Source organism: Miniopterus schreibersii (genome assembly GCF_964146895.1).
Source record: "Miniopterus schreibersii genome assembly, chromosome: 21".
In the NCBI taxonomy this organism is placed as follows: domain Eukaryota; kingdom Metazoa; phylum Chordata; class Mammalia; order Chiroptera; family Miniopteridae; genus Miniopterus; species Miniopterus schreibersii.
This window is the reverse complement of record NC_138123.1, coordinates 12,015,645-12,037,357: the sequence shown is the minus strand read 5'-3', so window position 1 is coordinate 12,037,357 and position 21,713 is coordinate 12,015,645. Positions and strand designations below refer to the sequence as shown.

Genomic DNA, 21,713 nt, shown 5'->3' with positions numbered 1-21,713 from the left:
CGGAGTGAAGTGACTTGCCCATGATTTTTAAAAATACAAACAAACCTATATACATACACACATTCAACATACTCACACGCACCCCTTAAGGGCTGGGAGGGAGGTGAGAGCACAACCATTTATTTTGCATCCTAAAGGAAGCCTGAGAAGGGAGAGGGTAAGTGTGGCTGCAGGCAGGGGAGGCCAGGAGCCTGCTCTGGGCAGGGCCGCAGGAGGAGAGGAGGGTGAGGCCTCTGACCGTCACTCCAGGGTTGACCCTTTCAAAGGAGTCAACATCCAAGTGAGCCCTCAGGATCCAGAAACAGCTTCCAACTGAGTCTCCCACGGGACCCCTTTACCCACCCCATCCCCCCTCCTGCTACAGGCCCAGAAAAGCTGCTACAACTCCTCCATCCGTCCGTCCACTCTCCCTCCACCCATCAGTCCATCATCCACCCAGTGACTGTGCCCTGCACGGCCGCAGGTGCTCCCACAGGGCTGGACACACGGCCGCGAACAGACAGGCCAGGCCCTGCCCTGAGCGCGCTCTCCCCGGGAGAAAGGGTAACACAGTGGTAACCAAGGTAGTCTGTGATTTCAAGCGCTAAACTGTTTTAAACAGGAGAAACTGTTTTCCTTTTTTCTGTTCTCAGGGGGAGGGTAAGAGAAGGAATTAACTTTTCAAGAAGCCCCACCATTTAGCACAAAGTCGCCCTGGAACGAACAGTCAGCTGAGAAAAGCACTGACACCCAGCACGCCTGCCCTCACCAGCCACGGGGACGCAGGTGCCCAGCGCCGGAGCCGCAGAGGCGCAGCAGCCGGCCAGGGACGGGTGACGCCCCTTCGCCTGCTCCCAGCCTCCGCTCCCTCCTAACGGGGAGTCAGACTCGGGCCAGTCCCCTCACCCTCCTCGACGTCAGCTGCTTATCTTTTAATTCGTGTTTCTCAACGTGCATTCCAAGTCAGACACATTTGGGAAACGCTGGATTTAGGCCCCGTTTCTCTCCTGCAAATTCACGAAAGCAGCCTATGAAAGGGTCTGAAAGTCTGAGAGCAGAGGAACCTGCTGGCCTGTTTTCCTGAGAGTCACCCTGTCCCCACCGCGGCCGAGTGCCGGCTGCAGGTCACTCTCTGGGAGGGCCGCACGCAGGCCCTGAGGGTCGGTCCAACCTCCCACGGTGCGGTCACTCCACAGCAGTGCTGCTGAGGCCCCAACGGGCACCTGACGTCACCCACCACCTGAGCTGCAGGACGGCACGCGGGGTGAAGGGGTCCCAGGAAGGAGCACAGCACCGGCTTTCACTCACTGAGAGTCACCAACCTGACACCCCCCCCACTCACGGGTTAGAGGACCGGGCAGGGGACTACATGGAGAAGGTTCTAGATCCTCATCCAAAGCAGGTGTTGAGAGAGGCCGGAAGGCTTGCGGATACCTAATTAAAGCGCGCGTATAAATGTCTCCACCACCTCGCTACTGAGCCCCTTTTAAAACCGTCTTGACACTGGTTCCAGAAAAACCAGTTCAGCGACACAAACAGCAGAGCTAGTCGCCACTCTGTTCTCTTGTTGCATTCCAATGATCTGAATTTGTAAAGTTCATAAATATTTAAGAAACGCTTTTCCAAGCTGCCGTTCTTAAAGAGCATGGCTATTAATCTTCCCATTTTCTGAGTCGCTGAGGCTCCACCGGAAACCCGAGAGCAGATCTCACTCTTCCAGGGCAGGGCCCCGCTTCCAGTTAGGAAATGCCCTTTACCTGCTCACTTGTCCTCTGCGTGGTGTGGGAGGTTTGCGAGGGAACGCCAAGTGGCGAGCGCGAGCTCTGGCGTCCTGACCCCTCAGCACTGTGCTCCCCACTCCCCAGACGGTGCCCCCAGCCGCACGTGGCTTTAAAATAAGACCTTTATTTGACATCATCGGTCACACCAGCCACACTCGGTGCTCCGTACACAGGCCGGTGGCCACTGTGCTGGACAATCTAGGACATTCTCATACGAGGTCTACGGACAGTGTGGATCTAGAGAGCGGCTCCTGGGCCTCAGGCTGGTCCTTGGAGGAAGGTGTGCCCAGGCGAGGGGGTGAAGGTACACCAGGCCCTGCACCTGTCACCTGCTGACGTGTCCTCTCCCAACAGAAACCCGGCGCTGCTCAGAGGCGCGTTTAGAATCGCCCCCCTCAGAGTCTCAGAAACCCTGATGCCCTCTGGGCCCAGACGAACCAAATCAGGCGGGGGACCCGGCAGCAGCATTTTCTACAAGTTCCGGGGCTCCTCCAGGGCGCAGCCACCACGTGGGTGCTGCCAGCGAGCCCCGGCAGGCTGCCCGGGCCCCAAGGCCGTGTCCTCAGCTCCAACCGAGGGCCCGGCGCAGCACCCGGCCCAGCAGCCACTCAGCAACGACGCGCCGGGGAGAAGGGAGGGGCCCCTGTGAGATCAGCGAGGGTCTCGGGAGCAACAGGGAAAGGGAATCAGAGCGGTGTGCTGTGACAGGCCACCTCGCCGGTCTCCACGCAGGCTCTGCGTCTGCACACAGCGGCCTGGGCCACGACAGGGCACAGCCACCTCTCTGTCCCAATCCGCTTCCTCCCCCAAGGGCATCCTGAGAGCAGCTTGTCACGGGTGAGCTCCAGGGCCTACAAATTTACTGTCCAAACAACACACTCGGAGACTAAAAGGGAAGCTGTCCCACAGCACAGGGAGTCAGCGGGTGTGAACAGCCCGAGTGCTGGGCAGGCCAGGCTGTGGCAGGGCAGCCGGCCTGGGGGCCCGCTGGGGGCAGGCTCAGAGATCCACCGCCAGGCAGGGTCGGGGAGCCAGAGCCACAGCGGCCTGCGCTTCCTCCTGGGGGGACGTGGGGGGTCGCAGCGGCCCTGGCAGCCCCATGTCCAGCTGCCGCTGGCTTCTCAGCCGTGGGGTGAAGGTGCAGTCTGTTCCTTGAGGCCGCGCTGAATGGGACGAGCCAGGCACAGAGCCCAGGCTGGGTGCCAGGGACCCCGGGGGAGGGGAGGGAGGGGGGGACCAACAGGAAACCCCTCAGGAAGAGCGAGCTCACGCACTTGTTAAAAGCTCTATAAGAAGACAGGTCACCTTCCAGTGGAGCTGCTGAGATGGGAAGGATGACCCCTGCCTCACTGAGTCATCAACACTGCGAATGTGACAGGGGAGACCCAAGGGATGAGCGGGGGAGGGCGGTCACCCGGGAGTAATGAGAGGCCTGAAAACACAGACGGAGGCCGACTGGGTTCATGCCACACGCAGACCAGAGGAAGCTGCGCCCGGCCCCGCGGAATCAGCTGCCCAGCGACCAGACCCGGTGAACTCGGTGCCTGGAGGTCAGACCCACCGTGTCCCCCGTCTTCACAAAGCTTCCATTTTCTTTTTTTTTTTTTTTTTTCCTGTTAATACCCCAGGATACTTTTTCTATTTTGATTTAGAGAGAGTGGAAGGGAGGCGGGGAGAGAGGGAGACACACACATCGATGTGAGAGAGACATCGCCTGGCTGCCTCCTGCACACGCCCTGACTGGGGCCAGAAGCGAACCTGCAATCCAGGTACGTGCCCTGACAGGGACTCGAACCTGCGGCCCTACAGTGCACGAGCCGGGACTCTCACCACGGAGCCCACCGGCCAGGGCTCAAAGCTTTGATTTTCTGAGGGCGAGATGTCAGTATTTCCATTACGGTTACGGCTGGAAACAGATAAATTCGATCTCTCCCATCCTCACACTGAGGCCCAAACTGCACAGACACATGCTCCGTGTGGAAGGAACAGCGCCTGCACCGGAGAGAGACCGGTGACAACTGCACCTGGCCCTGCAGTGCTGCCACCACGGGAGAGTCTGAGAACGTCACACAGGCCACCCGGCTCCCGGCAGGAAGCGAGACCACATTGAACTTCAGTCCTCAGACCACAGGGCAGACACGGACATGGAAGGGCTCAGGGCGGGCTGGCGCCCACACACCAAGCTGCGCCCAGAGGCTGTGCTCACCCAAAGCCCACAGCCAGTCCCCAGGGGGCATTCTCAGGAGCCAGAGGACGTCCCCAAGGACAGAGCTGAGATCCTGGGAGCCCACGAGCGGGACGGGTGTTTGGGGCCAGTCCTGGGTGCTGGGCTGACCACCGATGCTGACCCAAAGCTGGATGGGGACTGCCCTCGCCCCCTCACGCCACCCTAATTTGATTTAGGATGTCCAGGCCATTCCAGGCAGCCGCTAAAGTGATGTCACCAAGTAGGCAAAGTATCTGGGGACTGTAGCTGCCTACACGCTCCTTGGGAGGGTCTGGAATAGAGAACTTGACACGAAAGCAGGGCCCTCTGGTGAAAACAGTTCTACTTAAAGGAGGTTCTGGGATCAAGGAATCTGGGATCCACTGAGCTAAGTGGATCCCAGATTTTTTTTAAACTGCAAGACCTCTGAGAGCTGGGCTTGTTTTCAAGGAGATAGGAGTACACAGCAGTGCCCAAACTTTTTTGTGTACAAAGCCCACATTTTACCAAGTACCCATTACCGTCTCCTGGGAAAACCGCCTTCTGGACCACACGCCACGGTCAGGCCTGTCCAGCCCTCACCTCTCCCCTCCTCCACGGACAGGAGGCTTGGATGCCTCTGGAAGAAGGCGTGTGTGCCAAACTGAGCACGAAAGTATTAATATTTTATACCCTAAGCTGTAATTATCTACTAATGGCCTCAGTGGCAACCCACAGCGAAGCACCTGTGAGGAAGGACACAGGCGGGTGTTCACAGCACCAGGCACCAGACTCGGGTGCACACAGCGGGCAGGCACTCGGGGTGAGCCCCACACAGGGGGGCAAAGGTGGTGGGAGACCTGGAGGGGGAGGCCACCAGCCTGCAGCCGTGCCTTGGCCGTGGGTGGCGGTGGATGACAGAGGATGACAGTGGGTGGCAGTGGGTGACAGTAGATGACAGCGGGTGACAGTGGGATGACAGTGGGTGACAGTGAGTGGCACTGGGTGGCAGTGGACACGGATGTCAGTGCTAACCCGGCCTGGGGCTGACGTCGGACTCTGGAACATCCCGCCTGACCCTGAGGCTGGCTGCGGGGGCTGTGAGCAGCCAGGGGCTTCCTCACAGGTGTCTCCGATGACAGGAGACAGGGGCAGCCGGACGCTCACCTCAGGGCCCCTCCCTGCTCCCCTGGGCCTCCAGGCGCTCACCTTCACCACGTGCACGTACCTGGTTGCCCCCCGCGTTGTGACACTCATAAACTCCAACAACACCGTCCGCGAAATGTCCCAAAGTGTCGAGGCAGTTGGTTCCCTGCTGCAAGGCCCCAAAAGCTATGTCCTGATGGTCGGGAACCCTGGAAGGCAACGTGAGAACCGTCTGCTTAGCTCTGCGGGACCCCAGCTCCCGATGCCAGCCCCTGCTGGTGGTTTCATCTCGGGCAGCAGGAGAAAGGAGGGGAGGAGCTCTCATCTCCCCCCCTCCAAACCTTGTTCCCTCTCCCGCACGTCACCCACAAACAGGGCGGTGGCAAGTTTTCCGTAAAACATTTCATTTTTAAGCTTGTAGCCCAGCGCCTACCCTTGGGAAGCTCTGGGTCAATGGCAGTGATCATTACTGACCTAACGCAAGTAGTAAGCGGGTGTCTCCCTGCCCTGCGCGAACAGAGGAGCAGGTTCACCCGCTGGTGTGGTGCTGAATGCTTCAGACGTGGTCTTAAGTGCAAAGGGCCCAACGTCACCCCACATCACAGGTGACCTCGGGTGGAACAGTGCATTTAATGTCACTGTCTGGTGTCGTTACCCACCAAGCCACAGGTGGCTGACAGCTAAACGGGCACCATTAAGGGGCTACAGTCCACTGCTGTGATGCCCCTCGCTGGCCAGGGGAGGGATGGCGACCAGGGGCTTCCCACTGGTGACCAGCACGGTTCTCAATCCCCAGCAGAGCCATCCGTGAGCAGAGGGATAGTTCTGAAGGGTGACGCACTGAGGCAGGCCAGGCGGCATCACCCAGCTCTCGGCCAAATCTCTGGGACAGGCTCCGAAGGAGCCGTGAGCACGAGGGACAACGGTGGTGGCTTCACAGTCAGTCGCTGTGTCTGTGTCGGAGGCTGTGCGGTGCTCTGGGAATATGCAGAGTGAGGGAGGTGCCCCAGTGAGGCCAAACCTCCCTGACAGTCCCTCTAAGGAGATGAAGTTCAGGTGGACCCTGAAGCCCGCAGACCTACGGGTCCTGTGGGGAGGGTGCCACGCTCCCCAGGGACACGGGGCTCACGTGAATTTAGGGTGAAAGGCCGGTGCAGGGAGAAGGCTTAGGAGAATTTCTGCGTCACTTGAACTCCTGTGGGAAGCAGGGTGCCATCGTCTTTCCCACCTCACAGGTGGTAGAACCAGCCCGGAGGGGAGGCACATGGGCAGGGTCCCCCTTCCAGCCTGTTGGGTGCCCTTATCTGCTGGCTCACGGGAGGGGCAGCTGCCCCCGGAGAGCAGAAGCGCAGGGGGATGAGAGGGGCAAAGAGGGTGAGGCCACAGGAGCCGGAACAGGGAGGCCGGGCCGGGGCACCTGGCAGGCGGGGCAGAGAGCACGCCCGTGGGAAGGCCGGAGCCGCTCCTCCGGCCACTTACAGGGCCAGTCAGACAACAGGGCTCCGGGTCATCGAGCCCATCATCTAACAAGGGGGAACAGGGGAGACAGGGTGACAACTTGGGATAGTTCCAGGTCTAAGAATGGAAGGGTTACTCCGCTGGGGAGAAGGCAGGTGGGCACGGTTCAGGGAGCACGTTCTCAGCCACGCCCGGGGACAGCTGTGGGCAGGGACACGGGGACATGCAGTTCTCACTGGGAGCCCAGCCCCAGGCCTCTTGCTGAAACACAAACCTCACTTTCCTCCGAGAAGCCTGCCACCTTTCTGACGTTTGTTGCTCCCAAGCCCTTAAAGCCCCAGGCTCCCAGGAACCTACCTTAACTCTGGATAGACATTTTCAAGGTACCACTTGAACGGCTTGCAGCTGAGTTTCTTCCTCAGCTCCAGTCGGCTCTGAATACTGGGGAAGAGGGAAACGAAGTTCTCTTACAGATTTTAAGAACTTGTAGGCTCTCGACATCAAACCTGGAAGTCGGCCCCTGAGAACAGGGTCAGGGCAGACGGTGGAGCCTTGACTGACCCTGTGACCCCTGTCCCTGTGACCCCGCCCTGCCCCACCTTGGGTCCACACCCTCCCCTTTGACACCTGGGCGGTTGTTCTCAACTCTGGCCACAGAACGGTTCTCGGGGTGCAGGCTGGCCATAGCCCCCCACTCCTTGCCCGTCCCCCAGGATCCCAGCGCGAGAAGAATCCTTGCAGGTGACACTCACTTGCCATAAGGAACGTTCCTGGCAGAAGGCACTGCTGCGTAATAGAAATTTTTGTATTCATCCATCCAGACCTCTGCTGCCCGGCGGGTGTTACTAGAAACAAAATAAACCTCCGTGAGCTGCGATTTGCTTTCTGGCCGTCGGCCCCGCTCCGCGCTTGTCTTCTTGGGGTGCTACTCAGGAGCGGGTGTTCAGCAGATGTTTCCGGAACAAACAGAACTTGCTTTCTTGTCTTTCCCAGAACACACGTTACCAAAGAGCAAAAGTCAGAGTGAGAATTCCAGCACAGGCGGGTATGTCAGAGAAGAGACTGGGCTTGCAGCATAAAGAAAGCAAAAAGGGAATTACTCTGCAAAGACGTGTATGATGGACCCACGGAGAGCTGGGGCCCGGGAGCACGGCCCCCTACCTTTGGCCCCCACGGCCTCTCTCCTCATGTTAGCCCCGCCAGACAGCTCTGGGGAGCTGCTCAGAACAGGTAAGAGTTGCCATGAAAGCGACTCTCTCTTCTGCAGACTGAGCTGAGGACCCTGTTTGCACAGGGAATAGTGACCCGAAGGGGACAGCAGCTCCCTGCCCCACACCGGGGCTCCTCCTGCACTCTGTGGGGGCAGCACAGACAGAACAGGCTTTTCTAGAAGGAAAGGAACCCACGTGCCTAACTCACTCATGATCAACGAGGCCCCTGAACAAGCTACTTCTCAAGGCCTGACGTGTTCCCAGCGGCCTCCTGCTCAGGCACCAGAATCTCAGCCTGCGAACCTTCTAAGGCCCCTACCACGGAGCATCAGCACAGTGACCCTCTTGGCTCCCGCAGCCTGGACACGTTTCCTAAGCAGACTCGCTCCTCAGGCTCGCGGCCCATCATCCTCAGGGACCCATACAGCAGGCATCTGTTCTTCCAAAATACATACGGAGGGAGGCAGTGTTCGCCTTCTAAAATACTTCCTTTTCTCTACCGGAAAGGTCTCTTTTAAATGGTGAGCCCTTCAAAGAACCCAAGTTGCGATGATTAAAATCGTTCCCATTTGGCGTACGTTTTTTACACAAAGTGATGTATGTACCTTTTTCCTGTTCGTGACGTGGAAGACGGACTGTTTAGGATGCGATATGGGAGACAGACGGACAAGATCCCACAGTCCCCACCTCTAGAAATTTATCTCAAGGAAATAACCAACCAGGAACGAGAATATATACTATGTGAAAATACGACCACTCAGGCATGGTTTATAACGGCAAAGCGATCGAAACTTATGACCATCATCAAATAAATGGATGAAACTTGGCCACTGAAAATACTGGTGTACATCTTACGCGTTGCTATGGAATGATGTCCTTGACTTGTTGGGTGAAAATAAAACAGATTACAAAACAGCACACAGTAGGTATGTGTGTGGATGGGGAGAGAGAGGAAGGTTGAGAGACGATTTCACCAAATTATCAGAGTGCTATCTTTGGTAATGAGGTCGATGATTTTATACTTTCTGTGAAAAAATACACAGATACAACACTAAGTATGTAAAGTGCTGGGGATACTGGGTCAGAAGTCTTTTCCTCAGGAGAGCTGTGAAACGGTCTTGCTAAGGGGCCTATGCTTCAGCCTCTCTCTGGTCAACCTCTGCCCTGCTCTATGACTTCAGTCCCCTGGGGCTTGGACTCCACAGCAGTAAAATGAAAGATGTGAGGATCTCCCGGGTCCCTTTCAGCCCTAATGGTTCTAGGTTTTACGAGTTCCAATTGGGTCTTAAATCACTTAAGTCATTAAGTGATTAAGTCACTTCTTAATTCCTAACTGCAAAGCATTTCCTGTCTACTTAACAGAAAGAGATGTGTAGGTCGTCTCAGAAAATAAACTTCATGTGCTCTTCAGTGCTAGTTTCAATTCATTCATTCAAGTATTTATTCGGAACCTACACTATGCCAAACAGTCTTCCAGGTGCTGTAGGTACAGTGGCACCTGGAGAGGCCACTCTCATGGACCCGGGTTCTCCTGGCTTCTGCACCCCCACCCCCCTCAGTGCAGATGAAAACAGCTCTGGGAAGCAGGCGGGAGAGGCATTCAAGCTGGCCACTTATCCTGCTTGGTGATAATACCAAGAAGAGTTTTGTAACAAAGTAAGTTTGAATCACTGGTTTTCTATGTTTAATTTGGTCATATGGTCCATGACCATGAATAAACAGCCTCGCCATTAGTTGCTTAAACCTAAGTCTGATGTCCACCCCAGGGATCTACCCCACAGCCCACGGCTATTCTGCTGGGACTTCTCCTGGCCTCTGGGTAAACGCCAATCAACACACACACTCAAGCACAGCCCCCTCCGAGGGCCGTCAAAGGGCCCGAGAGAGGCTAACTGGAAATGCAGCTGTGCGCGCAGAAAGGAACCGCCCAACTGCTCTCTACTGGTCCAGGGGATGCGGCTGCCACAACCAAGAGCTTGCAGGTGTGTCATCAGCTTCTTCTTCCTAAAGCAACAGGTGCCACGTGGCACACGTGGGGGTGGCAAAACACGGGGGGATGTGGGTGACCTGCTCCATTCACTCACCCGCCACTCACTCGCTGCCCGACTGGCTGAAACCACCTGCTACGTGCCACTCTGTAGCCAATTTTAGAATCTGAACCCAATTCCCGAGTCCCGGGGACCGCAGGCCCGAGCTGCACTGAGGGATCTAGAAAAAGGTCAGTGCATGGTGCTGACTCGGATTCCGGGCCAAACCGCCGGCCTCCATCCAGCTCTACCACTTTCCAGCATGTGGACTTGGACAAAGGAATCAAGCTTTTCTATCTCATTTGCCCTTCTCTCTAAGGTGGGGATAAATAATATAGTATTTCATTCCTAAGTTCTTACGAGAACTGCAAAGGTTCATATTTGTAAAGTACAGCTGGCCACACACAACAGTCTATAAATCTTGGCTATTGTTGTGAAGTCCCACGTTTTAGATGGTGACATACTTGTACATTTAATGCCAATATTAGAGGAAATTAAAGAGAACTTGGGACTGGAAAGGGACCTCAGAAGTGACATAATTCCACCTATCTTTAGCTGAGTCACAGATAGAGGGGAGGGAGGGCCTCGCTCAAGGTCTAACAGATCAGCGCTGCCCCCGGGTACCGCCGCGGGGGCAGTTTCCTCTCCAGATCTCCAATACGCAGCTCCTGGGCTGTAAAACACAATGAGACGGTTTCCCGTCGAGAAGGGAGTGCTCCTGTAAGTGTGTGCAGGGCTACGTCTGGTGTGTGTCACCAGAATTTCTGAAACCCCGCCGCTGGCCGGGAAACACAATGGCTTTGATTTGGGTACTCGGTGTCTATACAAGGTTTCTGGAAAGAGTTCACGTGGCCCCCAGGGGAAAATGTGTGTTTCATTTTGTGCAGTTCATTTTATGAGACCGTATATTTGTTTCTCATAAAGAACAACAGGGAGGTTCAGGCAACGTCTGAAAAATGACATACTTTCTGAGGTCATTTGGTCAGAAGCATTATTTGATATTTGGCTTCTGTTAGAGTTTCCTAGAACTCAGATTCTCTGTGCTAAAAATTCACCTTCTGTACAATGCATGAGCATTGTGCAATCTGTACTTAATCAAAGTTTAAATAAAAGATAAGCCAGTCATTCTGCCCCGCCCCAACTGAACTCCTGCCCGACTCTAACACTCGCGGTCTTCAGCAGGGGCATCAGATCAGCAACTGTGTGACCAACAGCCTGGTGTCACCCCTTGCCCTGTTTCCTGTCTCTGCCACCCCGTGGGTACACACTGCCGGCCTCAGAAAGTAGCTGGAACCTGGCCCCATGGCCATGGCCCTGATCCAGGCCACCTCACCTCTGGCTACAGCTGCAGCTCTCAGAAAGCACCGCCTCTGACCCTGCTGTGGAGGGAGGGACACACGCACCGCCTGGTGTCCCCTCCTTGCCACCCTCCACCCAGCCAAAGGGGCCTCTCTAAAGCTTAAAACAGAGGCGGAGGTACTGCCTGGAACCCCCGCTGGCCCCCGCCCACACCTCCCCCGCATTAGAACAACAGCCAAAGTCTCCCACCACCTACAGGGAGCGGGCCAGGGGCGGGTCTGGATCTCCCGCCCCGCCTCCTGTCCCTGTTCTCCAGGCTCCAGGCACACCTGGTGTCCTTCCGTTGCGCAGGTGTGCCAAAAATCACCTTTACCTCAGCGCCGTGGACCTGCTTATTCGGTCCCCTCATGCCTGACCGCATGGCCACATTTCCTCTTTCCACAGCATTAATTAATGTTTAAAATAATCTTATTTGGCTGAGCAGGTGCTGGGCCGATTCCTCCCCCCTCCTTGACGCCGGGCTAACCGGTTTGTCTTTAGCATCTATAAAATTTCCAAAGACAAGTGGTCCTGTGGACCAAAAATTTCCAAGTTTTCTTCAGAAAGCTCTCATGTTGGCTAAAATATACCAATTATCTGTCACGAATCCTATCTACACATCACGACATCTTTCTGACTTTAACACTGTTCACATATTGTACCTTGAAGAGTAACCTGTAATAAAAAAGGTGTAAGTTCTATTTCTTAAAACAATCTTTTCCTACCGCGCTTCTGGGGGTGCAGTTCTGCGAGCTTTCACACATGCACACATCCCTCCGGCCAGCCCCACGGGCAGGGGGCACAGGACATCCCCCCCCCCCTTGCTGCCCCAGTCGTCACCGCTCCCCAGCCCAACCCCGGCAAGTCCCCAAGTGACAGGCGTGTCCTGCAGGGACTGTCCTGCGAGAGGAATCGCACGGCATGTAACCTTCTGGGACCAGCACCTCACTCAGCACAGCGCCCGTGAGAGGCGCCGCGGGGTGTGGCTGGACCGCTGTCCCCCGTGACTGCTGCGGGGCGCCCCACTGAAGGACATGTCTCCGTGGGTCGAGGTGGCCTCCCGCCTGGGGGGCGGTCAGCAGTGCCCTGGGCCCTGCTCAGCCTCTCAACCACTTACCGGGCGAAGACAGTGCCGCTGCCGCCGGGGAAAGTGTAGGGGTGCTGCTTCCGGAACACGTGGCCCACGCGGCTGCAGGGGATGATCTCCAGGCTGCCCCCACACTGCCACACGCGGAAGGAGATCTCTGAGGCAGAGAAGAGACGGGGTGACCGACAGCCCGGCTGCTCTGCGCAGCCGCGGCCCTAGACGGGGTGCAGACGCCCACCCACCGCCCAGCCGGGGGGCCTCCCTGCTGAGGGAGACACGTGGTCCGGAGCGTTCCACAGCGCAGACCGCAGACAAGCCCTGGGCAGACCGAGGGCCTGTTTCAATGTGCACGTAATCAAATAACCAAGCTACACGCCTTCAGCGTCCACAATTTTAAACTGTCGATCACGCCTCAGTAAAGCTGGAGAGAAAAAAGACTGGAAGGAAGCTCATACTTCAGCTCCCTGGGAGGTGTCTCCCCCCAGCAGTGCTGTTTTACAGACACGGAAACGTGGTGCGGACACAAAGAATTCACGCCAAACAAAGTGCCACATCAGGTCGCTGACTATCCTACATTTTCAGCACTGATCAGAATTAGGGAGGCCACGCAGGTCCACGTCACCAAGTCCCATGGTTTTTTGTTTTTGTTTTATTTTACAGAATTCTGTTCCAAGTTAAAAAGAGAAAGAGGGAGAGCCTGTTGTAACATTTTTCAGATTCCGACGAAACACCTTGAGATGAGAGCGATTCTCTGGTCTGAGGATACAGGGCGCCCGGCATGAGGCCAGCAAGTCCCTGTCACGTCGCAAGTATCAGCCCAGGAAACGCTTGGGCCGAATTCTCCGCCCGCTGGTTCGGGACCGCGGAGGAGTCTATCCCATTCGCACTTGCTCAGTGTCGACGCTGTCGGAAAAGGCCACGCTGAAGGCGTAAAAACATCCCGAAACCAAAGGCCTGACACCCCACGATTAAGCCTCGGCGGGAGATACAACAAGCAAGCGTGTGCGCCAACTCCCTCCGGAACTCACGTCACGCGCGCCGAGCGCCGGCATGCGCCTGGGTTTTCTCCATCCAGGAAAAAGATCAGTTCTCTTCCCTTAAACTGCAAAAGGTACGCTTGCCCTTGAGGGTCGGCAGGCCTCAAGCCACCTGGCAAAGGTCGCTGGCACCGTGTGGAGTGTGACAGTGACCCAGGGTGCCCGGGGACCCGACAGCTGCCTTAAAGCTGCCCACGGACCCCTACCTGGGCGGCTACTCCCCGCCTGCTTCACCACGGACTCTACCCGCAGGAGTAAGGAGCAGGGTGCAGGCTGCTCGAGCTAACCGGGCACGCACTCCCCCTAGGAGTTCTCCCCCTCATTGGTTTTTAGAGCGAGTAGACGGGAGGGAGGAGAGAGAGAGAGAAACATCAGTGTGAGAGAGACACTGACTGGCTGCCTCCTGCTCACGCTCCGACCGGGGCTGGGGAACAAACCTGCCACCCAGGTATGTGCCCTTGACCGGGACTCGAATCCGAGCCTCCTGGAGGGGGAGGGGAGAGGCTGCCCAAGCCCAGGTGGGATACGCCCCTTCCTCCCGACCTGCCTCACCCCGAAGGAGCCCCTCAGCCCTTCTGCGGAACCTCGCACACAGCACAGCTACACAAATATAAAAACCAAACCACCAACCAACCAGGTAATAAATAAATAAAATTCTCTCCCCTCCCTCTGGTCTCGGGGTGAAACGTCTTCTCTGAGACTTAAATCAACCTTCTCTGCAGCTGCTGACACAAGGGGCTGGCTGCCGTGTCACTCGCCTAACCCGTGTTTTCAGCTGACGGCACACACTTCCGAAAACCGGGCCGTGGCTGCGGGAAGTGGTCACCTAAGTGACACGCTGTCCCGTTTCCACTAAGCGGGACTCAGAATCCTCTTCGGAGGTTAACAATTCTTTGAGCTGTCAGAGCTCAAACAACTTTAACCCATGTCCTGCCTACCTGTCAACACAGCGCTAAAGTCACACAACCAGGATGTGACTCAGGGTCCTTCGTCCCCGTGTCACTGCAAGACCCCTAAAGAAGGACTTCTGACCCAACCAAGGCAGAGACGCCATCCACAGGCGAGATGCCGTCACTAACTTTAACACCGTAAAATGAGGGAATTTTCGTTCTTAAACCCTCACCCGAGGGGGGAGAGAAGCATGGGTGTGAGAAAGAAACATCAACAGGTTGCCTCCCGCATTTGCCCCAACAGGGACTGGAACCCGCAACATGGGCACGTGCCCCGACTGGGGACCGGACCTGCGACCCTTTGGTGCATCAGACAATGCTCAACCCACTGAGCCACACCGACCAGGTCTAGTCTTTTCTTTTAAACTAACAAAAAAGACCAGTCTCTGTTACAAGTAAAAACTACTAAAAATGAGAGCGGCATCACCGTTTTCTGCCTTGCCCTGCGCCCCTCCTCCCAGGGTGCGCCCACCACGGGCAAGTGGAATTCAACAGCATTTAGTAGCCAAGAAGAATCGCTCAGAACCCCGAACACTGGAAGGCTTCAAGTAAAACAAAGGAACAAAACAAACGAAGGCGAGTCTTTTTATCTTTATGTGATACATATGATGCAGCTTCCAATACGGACAAGTCTATAAATTTCACTGTCCCTAAATCCGGCTAAAAATGATCCGCGTGGGTTATTTAAAAAATGAAATCAAATTAGAAGCATTCACAAAGGAGTCGGGAAGGGATTAAATGCAAGGCCTCGCCCCCTCTGAGGCCAGGATTACAGCCACCAGGGCTCCTTGTCTGCTCTACACGGTGGGAAATGAACCCTAGAGCCCGAGAGGGCCCCCGTTTCTGTAAGCGTGCTTTCCAAACCCTCGGACCCAAACCACGCTGAAGAGTTTGCATTTCCCTTCAAGGGCTTTTCTGTGTTCTGCCTCTGTCCTCGTAGGGCGACATATTTTAATGTCCAACACACGACACTTTTAAGAGTAAAAGGGGCGCTATTTATACTGACGTGGGGACTCATGACGTCGGATGGATGGTCGCTCTAATTTCTTTAACATTTTCCAGCTGGCTCCCTGCATCCCACAAACTCTTGCCTTGACTGTGTCTTTAAAGCTTCCACTTGTCATGTCTGCGCCTCTGGGCGGACAGGAAAAGACTGCGGTTTCCCCAGAACCGGAAGCTGTTTGGTGGCGGAGACACGAGGCGCATACGTACCCAGGTTCTCTCCTCCCCACACATCCATCATCATGTCGTATTTCCCCAGCTCTTCAAAATAGAGCTTATCCATCACGAACAGCCCTCCAGCGATCATGGGGGTCCTAAGGAGGCAGAGAAGGGGGAGGGATGAGCGAGAGGTCAAAGGTCAAGGTTAGCCCACCAGCGTTCTTACGCCAAGGTCAGGCCTACACGCTGACCTCACAAACAACCGATCTGCTTTACCACCGTCTTCAAACGCCTCCCCACTTGCCCTGCGAGGGGCTGGACTGAGTCCTAGCGAGAGTGACCACTGCGCTGGGGGCACTCACTGACTAGTCGCCCTCGGCAAGCCCGCAGCCTTCCTGTGCCCAGTTTCCTTGAAGAGCCGCCCAGGAAGCAGCCAGCACACTTAGGATGACACCAGCGATCTCAGCACAGCCGCTGCCACGGGGCAGGTTCCCCGGGTCTGATGGACCCGCCACCGTCCTCACTCCCTTGTGGGCTGGGGGAGGGTCAATAGAACGTTCAGGGGCCCGCACTTCATCCCAGCAGAGACGCTGTGAGCACTAATTCAGGGTCACTGCAGGGGGCCGCTGGGCTGCAGGGGGTTTGAGTCCAGTCTGCTGGGAGGGGCATCCCGCTCCCAGTGGGCCCAGACGTGGCCTGGGGACCTTAACGCCAGGGGCTAATGAAGACGAGTCGCCTCCTCTGTGGGCAAACAGGAGAGCGGACCAGGAAGGGCAGCATTGGAGGGGCCTCTGCCCGGCAACAGCCCCCTTTTCCCGGGTCCCTGAGGTCAACCTGGAGGCCCCGCCCTGCTGTGGAAAATGCCCTAGGTTAGAAACACGGAGAGCACCCAGCTGGCAGGTCTGCCTCGTGTGTGCTTCATCTGGAGAAAGAAATCTCCACGTACTTTACTCTGTGCCCTGCTGGCGGCACCCACCCCTGAGCTGAGCCGGGGAGTATGGGGTTAAGGGGGCAGAGGGTGAAGGGCTCCACTAGGTCTGTCTCCAGGGCGGGGCCAGAGCCTGGGGTCTTACCTGTGATCCTGGCACTTACTTTATGGGAGCGACCGGGTTCCCCTGCCGGGCTCTCCTCTGCTCGGGCGTCATGTAATCCCATTTGAACACCAGGTTCCAGTCGAAACCTGCCAGCCACAGAGGAGAAACAGCGTGCTGACAAGAACCGGCGGTTTGCTCCTTGACCCATGTCCCTCACAGCTTGAAAATACGGGATATTTTGATAAAACTCACTGAACACTAAACAATGCAGAAAACACACAAAGACGCGGTAGGGAGAGAGCAGCTGGGAGGGTGCAGAGAAATCTGTTCCCAAAAAGCTTACCCAGAAGGGGACATGTGGGCCAGGCTTTTCTAAAATTAAAATGCCTAAGAATAAATGTGAAATAAGAGAAGTGGTCTGCGTGAGGACACCCGGCACATCCAGGGCTGTAAGGAGGTGAGAACAGTGGGGTAAAAAAGTTTGCCACCTGCCTCCAACACCGCCCTAGGGCAGGGGACAGATGCCGGTTCCCTGGGCCTGCAAATGTGTCTCTTCAATGTCTCTCTTTAAAAAAGAAAATCACTTATTTTCTCATTACAGTCGACACACAATATTGTACCAGTCTCACATGTATAACATAGTGATGATGGTGTCCTCAATCTCTCTCCATTGTAACAACCCCATTCGAGGCTAAAATGACCTGGGCGAGGCGGGAGAGGGAAAACTTTTAGAGGGAAAGGAGCCAAAAGTAGCAGCAAAGTGGGCGGGAAGCTTCAATTTCTGCTCAATCTGGCACCTGCTCTGACTCACTTTTAGAATCCACAGGCTGCGCAGGATGGTGGGCCTGGGCCTGGCACCTGGGCATGGGTTCTGGAATCTGCAGGACCCTGGCCCCCAGCTGTCAGCTCTCCCCACACTCAGAAGGGACCGCACCCCGAGCCACTTGGCACGAGCACCCCCACCTGCGGCTGCTCTACAGATGCAGCAGGAGAGCAGGTCCGGGCAACACTGGCTCGTTGCACTGAGTTTCCGAGGGTCTGACAGCCACACCTAATACTCCAGGACCACCCATCAGTCAGCTCTGGGCCTCTCAGGCTCTCTGCCGTCAGGCCTACGGTCAGCAGGGTATATGCAATGCCCGAGTTTGGATTTCTCGTCTGCACACTCTGAATGCAGGGTGTGGCTGCCCTGACAGCCCTGGTGCCTGTGGCCCGAGCAGGGCTTGGTCGGAGGCGGGGCTCTGGTCTCTTGGGCCGGCTCAGCATGCTTTATGGCTCAACCAGAGGCATGGAACCAAAAGGGTCCCCAGCTGTCACTGCAGAGCCAGGAGCAGGGACAGTAAAGCAGGAAAGGAAACTGATCCAGGCCCCAGGCTGGCTTCCTGAGGAGTCCGCTCTCCCCCTGGCAGACGGCCCACCTCAAACACACCAACATCAACCAGAAACAATGAACGTCCTGGCTGTGTCATGAATAGAAAATACAAAGGCCTCCACCGGCAGGTTCTGTAATTTTTGTATGTTCATTATAATCTTATTAATTTGGCCCACAGAGACAAGCTATATTAGATTTTAAGAATCTCCTAAAAATGTCATCCTTGGTTTTTTTCTTCTCTAAAGGGATTTTGTAAAATGCTTAGAGTGAATCTGGCCCCCACCCTTTGGATCCAGCAGGAGGCCTGCACCCCACACCAGAGCATCTCGTGGTCCCTCACCTGCTCTGACATAGCAGGGCCGTGGGAGAAAGAGCCCCGCAAATCTCAGCTCCGGCAAATGCTTGGACAGCAAGACACTGTGAACAGTAAGGCGTCTGGATAGCGAGGGATCTTGTCCAGACCTTCTCACCAGTTGCTAAGAGTCTCTCCTGAATTTTGTTTCTCAGCCTAAGTACAGTCCTCCCAGGACGAATGACCTCTTGCTGACACCCTGACAAGGGAGCTGCTCAGCCACATCCCTGGCCTCACACTGGCCGCTCTCGGCCCTTCACTCCCCTTGTGGCAGCACCACCATCCCCACTTCTCAGACGGGGTGCTGAGAGCTCCGGTGAGTGCCCCGCCCACAGCGACACGGCCTGAGAGCGGCAGGCAAAGGCCCCAGTCTCACTAGCTGGTCCCAGCATCCTATTTTCTGAGGATGCGTCCAATCTTACAGTTCTACTGTTTTCTTTTCTGATGTTAGACTGTCCGTGTGTCTGCCTGGAATATCCCACCGTCTAATGAGCTCAAAGTGCGAGGAGGTGGGAAAAGAAGCCCTTGTTTTACATAAAGAAATTGGGATGCTGGGCAGCTGGACAAGACCTCCCGGGTTGTGGGTGTAAAGGATCAATAGTGAATATATTACACGAACAGGCAAGGCTGACAGCTCTTTCAGCTGCTCCGAGCAGCCCTTGCTGACCTCCGGGCTCGCAGCCGAGTTCTGATCGGCGAGGCTGCCAACCAGCTGGGTTCCAGAGCACAGAGCGCTCACTCCTGGGCTGTGGAAGAGTCCTGTGGGGCACAGGTCACCCCCACACACATACGATCGATCCAGGGACGCAGGGACAACTGCTAGGAGCCAGATGTAACAGGACGAGGTCCTCAGAGGGGCTGGTGTGATCCCTGAATCACTCAGCATCACAGGACCAGAGGTTCTCCAGTGTGGTCCAGGAGCCATGGGGGAGGGTCCACAGACCCTTTTAGGGGGCCTGTGACGTCAAAATTTTTATATTCCTACGGAGACCTTATGTGTCTCTTTCAAGTTCATTCTTTCAAAAGTTCAAGATGGAATTTTCTGGAGGCTACGGGACATGTGATGTCAGCGTTCCGATGGACAACAGGACTTGTACTGACAGGACACTGTGTGGTCACTCAGACACAGGTAATGAGAAGTGAAGCAGGACCTGGGTGGTCCAGGTGGGGAGGAGGGGCCATAACCAACCACAGTCAGCTGGGTACAATCAGCAGGGCTTGGTGACTAGTGAGCAGGAGTCAGGGGTGACCAGGCGTCCACCTGGGTGACCAGGTGATGGGTTTGCCACCAGTCACTCAGGCTGTCAGAGGAGCTGGCACGAGGGAGGAGGCAAAGATGGGTCCAGCCCCTTCGGCTCCTCAAAGCTAAGCTCCTGGCCCGGCACATACGGCCTGTCAGCTCTGGAGTCTCCTTACCCCAGATGCCTGGTGGGGAGGCTGGATCTTCTCCGATGGAAATGACCCCAGAACTGTACTGAGCCACATGTCGTAATGGCTCAGAGAGACACGAGACGAGCAGGAAACACGGGAGCTCTTGGAAGAAGCACGGCTACTTCTCCCTTTTATGGGACTGTACTTGCTGAGCACAGACGCCCGGAGGACAGGCACACGGTGCTAAAGCCGCTGTCCCCCGTCACTGTGACACTGAGGTAGCCGTGCTCAGACGCAGGAAGAGCAAGGCAGGGGGATAGCAGCACCTACCGCCTTTTAAGTCAGCAGACGCCCCCACGTACTGGAAGTTGTCCATGTTGATGACATCGATGATGGGCGACACAACCCGAGTCCTATCCTGGAAAACAAAGAGAGACAAGAGCAGGTGTCAAAGCAAACCAAGAACCCAGCTGCAAAAGAAGGCACTAGGCAGTTACAGCGACACCCAGCTGCCCTGTGCCCACGGAGACCCAGCCCTCCCAGCCCGGCCCGCTCTTGGCCGTCACAGACAGGTGCCATTCTGCCCGAGGGACAGGAGGAGCCAGGGTGCAGATGAGATGCACAGGACAATCCAGGCACCTGTTCACTCGGCTGAAGGCCGGAGGACATCAGTGTGTCCTCAGGGTCCTTTTCTGTTTTCCCAAATGTCAAACCTTCAACCAGGGGGTTGCTTTCATTCTGAAGAATCTAAGCTCAGCTGCACTCAAACGTCGGTAATTTGCGAGCTGCAGGAAACCTCAGGAATGGACTCGGGGCTGAGAGGCCCACACAGCAAAGTGAGAAATATACTTTCATGAGCACACTAGTGGTGCGAGGTGTGGGGAACATCAATATCATCACAGCATGAGGAGAAACGAACTGATTAGAGGATTCTAGATTCTACGTCTGTCTTACAAACAAATCCATCCCCTCCCAACACTGAGCCATCTCCTGCCACTGTCCTGGTAGGAGACTCCGTGAACATAAGGCCTTTTAACTTTCCTGCCCTCTTTACACTCGGACAGCTGGTGCTGGCGAGAGACGCTGCCCCACGCCGACGGTTAACAAAGGGTAAGTGCTTTCCTGAGCCGTTTAAAGAACCCCGTGTGGCCAGAAGACAGACTTCGAAAAACAAATCAGAAACAGGACCAGCAGAGCTAAGAACATAATACATCAGAGAAACACACTGAGAGGGAATTATGAGGCTCCCACGCCACGACCGGCCACCCTGCGCCCGTCCTTGCCGCCCCCTTGTCAGGTGAGCTCTGCCCTGTTGATGGGCTCCACAGCCAACACCTGTCCCCGAGGCTCCCTTTCCCTCCCCAGCCTCGAGGAGAACGTCGGCTCCAGCCCGGCCTCACCTCGGCCACCCTCTCCAGCAGCGGCTCCAGCCAGTGCTCGTTGCACTCGCAGTGGCTGTCCAGGAAGGTCAGGACCTTGGCCTGGGCCGCATCGGCCCCCCGGACCCGCGAGCGCATCAGGCCTGCAGAAGAGAGTAGACACGCACGTCAGGGGGGAGGCGCTGGGCAAAAGGCGAGGACACCCACCCCGCACCCGCATCCCCACCTCCCTCCCGCCGGCAGCTACCCGCAGGCTCCTGTGGCAGGATCAATACTACACCGTGTTTAGAGAGAGAGAGTCCTGCCGGGGCTTTGTACAGTTAATTGGATGCCTGAGAAGACAACGTTCTCAGAAACACTGCCTTCCGAGAAAGGCCTTCGCATTACTGAAGTCTCCTTTACCCGGCAGCTGAAACATGGAACTTTCAAAACTGTTTCCCTTGACAGAGCAACAGTCTCCTAATTAACTGGGCTAAAGGTGTCACCCAGACACTCTGAGTGCTAATGGCACTGATTCTAACGGCGGTAACAGTGTTGCAAGTACCTTTGTTCTCTAAGCCTCAACCCAAGCCAAATAACGTAAATGACAAAGCCCAGTTTTTCAGCTTTAACACAGAATCAGTTACACTATTAGTCAAATTACAGTTTATATATTTGTGATCTGTTAATAATATTCATGTTTTAATCACAGACTGTCTCATCATAAATGGCATATTTATCTGTAGGATGTGGCCATAAACGTCTTTACTACCATTACGGATGTTGGGCTGTACATATGAAGGTGATACGACCAGTCACAACCAGTGAGGACCAGTGCTTTACACTCCTTTATCCACAGTAGCCTA

General features: G+C 55.8%; 1 protein-coding gene across 1 annotated transcript in view; it reads right to left on the bottom strand.

Moving 5' to 3' along the window:
• GALNT2 (polypeptide N-acetylgalactosaminyltransferase 2) overlaps positions 1-21,713 on the bottom strand; it is a 149,156-nt gene that overhangs the window by 5,675 nt on the left and 121,768 nt on the right. Inside the window, exons 7-14 of the mRNA XM_081124220.1 lie at positions 20,890-21,011; positions 19,820-19,907; positions 16,453-16,540; positions 15,412-15,515; positions 12,243-12,369; positions 7,302-7,394; positions 6,907-6,990; positions 5,174-5,300 (exon numbers count right to left, since the gene is read on the bottom strand). Coding sequence (XP_080980346.1) covers positions 5,174-5,300; positions 6,907-6,990; positions 7,302-7,394; positions 12,243-12,369; positions 15,412-15,515; positions 16,453-16,540; positions 19,820-19,907; positions 20,890-21,011 — 833 coding nt within the window. The remainder of the gene's footprint in view (positions 1-5,173; positions 5,301-6,906; positions 6,991-7,301; positions 7,395-12,242; positions 12,370-15,411; positions 15,516-16,452; positions 16,541-19,819; positions 19,908-20,889; positions 21,012-21,713) is intronic.